Source organism: Armigeres subalbatus, chromosome 2, assembly GCF_024139115.2.
Source record: "Armigeres subalbatus isolate Guangzhou_Male chromosome 2, GZ_Asu_2, whole genome shotgun sequence".
Classification (NCBI taxonomy): Eukaryota; Metazoa; Arthropoda; class Insecta; order Diptera; family Culicidae; genus Armigeres; species Armigeres subalbatus.
The window spans coordinates 429633766-429639765 of NC_085140.1; the positions used below are offsets into that span (position 1 = coordinate 429633766).

General features: G+C 43.0%; 1 protein-coding gene across 1 annotated transcript in view; it reads left to right on the top strand.

The window, feature by feature from the left end:
• LOC134213554 (lachesin) overlaps nucleotides 1-5661 on the top strand; it is a 608862-nt gene extending 603201 nt beyond the window's left edge. Inside the window, exon 12 of the mRNA XM_062692704.1 lies at nucleotides 3477-5661. Coding sequence (XP_062548688.1) covers nucleotides 3477-3640 — 164 coding nt within the window. The 3' untranslated portion in view covers nucleotides 3641-5661. The remainder of the gene's footprint in view (nucleotides 1-3476) is intronic.
• The last annotated feature ends 339 nt before the right edge of the window (nucleotides 5662-6000 follow it).

Consider the following 6000-nt stretch of genomic DNA (forward strand, 5'->3'; position numbering starts at 1 on the left):
AATCCAAACCAATCCAAACCAATCCAAACCAATCCAAACCAATCCAAACCAATCCAAACCAATCCAAACCAACCAAACCAACCAAACCAATCCAAACCAATCCAAACCAACCAAACCAATCCAAACCAACCAAACCAATCCAAACCAATCCAAACCAATCCAAACCAATCCAAACCAATCCAAACCAATCCAAACCAACCAAACCAATCCAAACCAATCCAAACCAATCCAAACCAATCCAAACCAACCAAACCAATCCAAACCAATCCAAACCAATCCAAACCAATCCAAAACCAATCCAAACCAATCCAAACCAACCAAACCAATCCAAACCAACCAAACCAATCCAAACCAATCCAAACCAATCCAAACCAATCCAAACCAATCCAAACCAATCCAAACCAATCCAAACCAATCCAAACCAATCCAAACCAATCCAAACCAACCAAACCAACCAAACCAATCCAAACCAATCCAAACCAATCCAAACCAATCCAAACCAATCCAAACCAATCCAAACCAATCCAAACCAATCCAAACCAATCCAAACCAACCAAACCAATCCAAACCAATCCAAACCAGTCCAAACCAATCCAACCAACGCAAACCAATCCAAACCAATCCAAACCAATCCAAACCAATCCAAACCAATCCAAACCAATCAAATCCAATCCAAACCAACCAAACCAATCCAAACCAATCCAAACCAATCCAAACCAATCCAAACCAACCAAACCAATCCAAATCCAATCCAAATCCAATCCAAATCCAATCCAAATCAATCCAAACCAATCCAAACCAATCTACTGCCTACTTCTACTGCCAACGGCAACTTTGTATGGTCAATAAAGTTTGCCTCGGAACCGATTTCATTTTAAATAACTAACAGAAACAAAACCAAAGTTAGCGTCTTGCGGGAATATTTCACTTTGTGATGATGACATCAAAATCGTTGTAGACGCCACATTAGTGAATAAATTTCTACAACAACTACCCGCCGACAGCCGATGCTTGAACCGACATTGACGACATGGTTCCACTACCGACGCCAAACGCTTATGCTTTGTCCTATGAAGAAAGATCGTCTAAGATTAACTTTCTTTTGTTACTTTTCTCAACAATACGCATTTTGAATCACTAACAGCACATAACCGAACTCAGAATCATACTTAATTTTCACTGAAGATTTTTCCAGTCCTAGCGGTTGCTCATTGGATAATAATCTTTCTCTACTGGACTTTCTTCCCAAATATCTGAGGTGATCCTGAGAAGAATCGATTTATTTCCACTTATGTGCCTCACTAACAGCAACCACTCGACCGCGCGACTGCCATCCGATGATTCGGCGCTACTCCCTCCTGATCCACTCTCTGTGAAATCCCAAATTGAAATAACGCACGCACTACTGGTTGCTGGTTTGTTTTTTGAGGGATATTTACCCAGAAGGTCATTCATCCCTACTGATGTGCGTACGCGAAACACGGATCCTTTGATATATACACAGGGAAAACGAAGCAGTGGGCCAAAAGGTTGTACATCACATCAATCTGATGTCCGTGTTTGGGATGCATGAAGGGGATTGATTATTTCTGATTTTTTCGCCGGGTTTGGAAAGAAATTATATTTTCAAAAGTTTAACGTTGATAATCAATAGTATCGATGGATTTGGCAAATTGCTGGAGAGTTTCTGAATCGATTGATAAGAAAATCTCGAAAATTTATTGAAAGATAAAGACGCTATTAGCGTTTGAAATCTTTCCTAACTTCGTGACTGTCTTGAATTTGGACATTCCTGTTTAACACCTTGTATCCGAGTTTTCCTTTTGGACGAAGTTTACCTCAAAAGGCGCGTTGCGCGCTGTATTATGATGATCACGACCTTTTATAGTACTGATATGAGCATCGTTCAGAATCAGTCTTTCAGATCCTTCCTGTCATTATTGTATTTTTTTCAACATATTGGCGAAATCATTGATTTATAGAACGATTCACGTACCGTTGACAAATTATAAAACCGAAGTTAGCCTCCCACGGAATATATGACACCAGTAACAAGATTACGCATTAATCCGTTCGACTCTATCACTCAAGTCATGATTCCCCTTCGCTATCCTATAAATCTGATCCCGCGGCCCGCGCCTTCCGAGAAACGTTTTCGGCCCATATGCCAGGCAATTGTTCCCCATTAACGCGTGAAGGGCCCATTTAGAGCCGCACCGGAATGCACGCAGCATCCGCACATCCCATAATATTCATCGGTCATTGTTAACAACCTTGTTTGCCGGTCTGCGGTATCGCCGGAATGTTGATGCGGGATTTGCAGCTCATAAATTACTTAAAATTACTAATTAATTGCTCCAGTCGGCCAACTGGGCACTCTCGGAGGCGCACTTCCATCGAGAGTGTGATCTACCGCCGTTGCACCACGGCCGTATCGCAGCTGAACCGCGCGGCGTGGGCATCAAGACCTGAGCGATATCGTATTTCTCGTTTCCAACCGCCATCAAGTCCGAAAATTTCCACCCCAACAATAATGGATACTGGACAGCTGCCATGTTCTCGTCGGTTGGCGATGCTGCTGCCAGGACACAGGATATTATAACTGAGGTAACAAATGCTGAAACAGCTCATTTATGCTGCTCATCTTCCGACTGTTGGCGATGTGCGTTCGCTATTAATTACGCCTATTTACCTCAATTAATTTCTCATCCATCAGAAATCCTTCCGCGACGGATCCCCCGCGTTGGTCACTGCGGGAGGGTGGACAGCCGATGAGATGGCTGACTGGATTTAAATTACCCTAAGTTGGAGATAAGGTGAATCACTCGAAGGGCTAATTAGAAACGATTTGGCGAAGGATTGTTTGAGGATTTCAGCATAATCACTAATTGGCGCTTCCGGGTGCGATGGATTGAATTTCTGGTTTTGGCTTTAGGTGGCTCAAGGGTTTCAACTTTCTCAGTAATATTTGAAGTGGGGTCAGAATTAATATTAAGGATTATTTCAAAGATATTTGTTTTTGTACAGTGTGCAGCATTTTTCCAATACATGAATGTATTTGTGCTGAACAATCATAGATTGATTTCAGTTTTAATTTGTAGGTGAGAAGCTATTGAACAATAAAATTGCAATTTTCTCGTGGTTATACAAAACAAGAGCCACTAAAGTACATTAAACGAACACATAGAACAGTAACGAGTTGAACTCAGTCGGAAATTAGGCATCAACGCATTAATTTTGTTCATCACCACCTCTGCATTGAGACAATATTTCCGCAGTTTTTTATAATGATCAGTTCTCAACAGAAAACATTAGAACTTCAAAAACCTTTTGGAAAGTGTTTCTAGAAAAAGTATCCTACTAAAAGTAATCTTATGTTCACGGTATTAAACATTTACCATCTAGATTTAATCATTCAATTACCTGTCGAAGCCAAATCAATTGAACCGCTTTCTCTATCCATTTCCAATCCACAGGCCATCAGATACGGCATCCCCCGGGGGCATTCCACAACGCGGCAGGAAGCATTCGATACATCATTGCCAGCCGTTCCAGCAGCGAAATGTTGCTTCTATTACTGCTGGTGCTGCTCCAGACGGTAACGACGTTACGAGGGCCCGCTTTTCGCATCAACAGATGAAACTGAGGAAAGCCAACGTTCCCCCTTCCCTTCGTCGCCAGCAACCAGCAGTAATCCCACGTGCAAATCGCCGCCATCATCATCATATCAGCCCATGTTTCGTTCGATGAACCATTAACGTCAGCGGCAGCTCTCGACCCGGTGGAAAGGACCCCCAAGGGTTCCCTGTCTTGGCCAGTTAACTGCGCCACAATTCCAGTCGCGCTGATCCAACACAATCTGCTGCAAATCATACGCAAGCGAACGTATAAATAGTGAGTACATGACCCATGGGAAAGGTAAGTTTATTAGCCCTGCGTTTAAGTGAAGCACACATTGTTTGTATACAATCGGGATTAGTTGTAGAGTGGGAAATTAGGACAATTTCTATACAAAGAATAGAACAAATGCAGAGTGACAAAGAGCAAATATGCGCATATTATATACAAATAGGCTAGCTGAAAGCGAGCTACAGAATATATTAAGTTAGATTGTTTGTAGTGATACCATGTAAAACTGAAATCAAGATTAGTGAAACACTATCGGTTAGGAACATCGAATATGTTGGCTGTAAATAAACCTTAGAGAAGCTTATAAACTTGTTTTACCCCGTATCAGAACCTAACAGAACGACACACACACAAACATAGGGCAACGATAGTACCAGCCTGGTGGGAGAAGCCAATTCTTCCTGGAAACGACTCATCACAAATTACCGGCAAATTGCAAATGCGATAATTGGTTAATTCAAAACGCATTCGCAATGGTGGTACCTACTTGAAATGCATAACCATTCCCCCCGTAATGAAGCTTCAATTTGTTTCAGCGAATAAGCAATTCAAATTCATTCGAGCCATAGACATTGCCAGCGCAGTGTATCGTCGCGTTATCTATCGGCGACTGCAGAACGGGCGGTCATATGAACATGATATTATCTGCAAATGTATATTAGAGGCGTCGACTGTTTTAACGAGCGAAATTAGCAATGAAGGATACTTCAATCAACTGAAAACATGAAAAAAGCGATGGAGTCGGTTCGGAAACATTTTCTCTTTTTAAATTCAATGATAAAGGGGCTGTTAAATAAATACATTAAAAAAGTGTGGCAATGGAAACATCATTCACAAAATGTATTCATTATCGAAGTCACTTCAGGCTTACTTCAACTTACATTTCATAATAAAAATCAATTGACGTTCATGGTGGTTTTAGAGTACATTGTGGTCGCTTTTTCCCGATTTGTTTTGGGCAGTTTCTGGCCTTAAGATTTGTTAAAATGTTAACCCTAAAAAAGTCCACGAAAAATCGAAGATGAATCCGGAGGTGTTAAAGATTCTGTGGAAACTGATGTACACTGGAAAATTGATAGAATCGAACAAAGTAAAAAGTGACCCCAGTGTTTTTGCGCAGCTTTGCCAGAGCGGCATGCCGTTTTCGATCACAGGGAGGATGATTTTCTTGTGGACAGCAAGATTATTTTTCAGGGACTATGACGACCGTCGATTGATCAAAGGGTACAGTAGTTTTAACAACACGTTACACTTTGTCACTGTTATGTCAACCTTCATCCATTTATTTAGTTAACATCTAAACAGATAACACTGAATCAACAATTTGACGCCACAATGCACGGTTTGAGGCCGCATCTCTCCATCCTCGGATACGCCCCACGCTCGCCAAGTCGTTCTGCACCTGGTCTGCCCATCTCGCTCGCTGCGCTCCACGCCGTCTCGTACCTGCCGGATCGGAAGCGAACACCATCTTTGCAGGGTTGCTGTACGGCATTCTTGCAACATGTCCTGCCCATCGTACCCTTCCGGCTTTAGCTACCTTCTGGATACTGGGTTCGCCGTAGAGTTGGGCGAGCTCATGGTTCATTCTTCGCCGCCACACACCGTCTTCTTGCACACCGCCAAAGATGGTCCTAAGCACCCGTCTCTCGAATACTCCGAGTGCTTGCAAGTCCTCCTCGAGCATTGTCCATGTTTCATGTCCGTAGAGGACTACCGGTCTTATTAACGTCTTGTACATGACACATTTGGTGCGGCGGCGAATCTTTTTCGATCGCAGTTTCTTCTGGAGCCCGTAGTAGGCCCGACTTCCACAGATGATGCGCCTTCGTATTTCACGACTAACGTTGTTGTCAGCCGTTAGCAAGGATCCGAGGTAGACGAATTCCTCGACCACCTCGAAGGTATCCCCGTCTATCGTAACACTGCTTCCCAGACGGGCCCTGTCGCGCTCGGTTCCGCCCACAAGCATGTACTTTGTCTTTGACGCATTCACCACCAGTCCAACTTTTGTTGCTTCACGTTTCAGGCGGGTGTACAGTTCTGCCACCTTTGCAAATGTTCGGCCGACAATGTCCATGTCATCCGCGA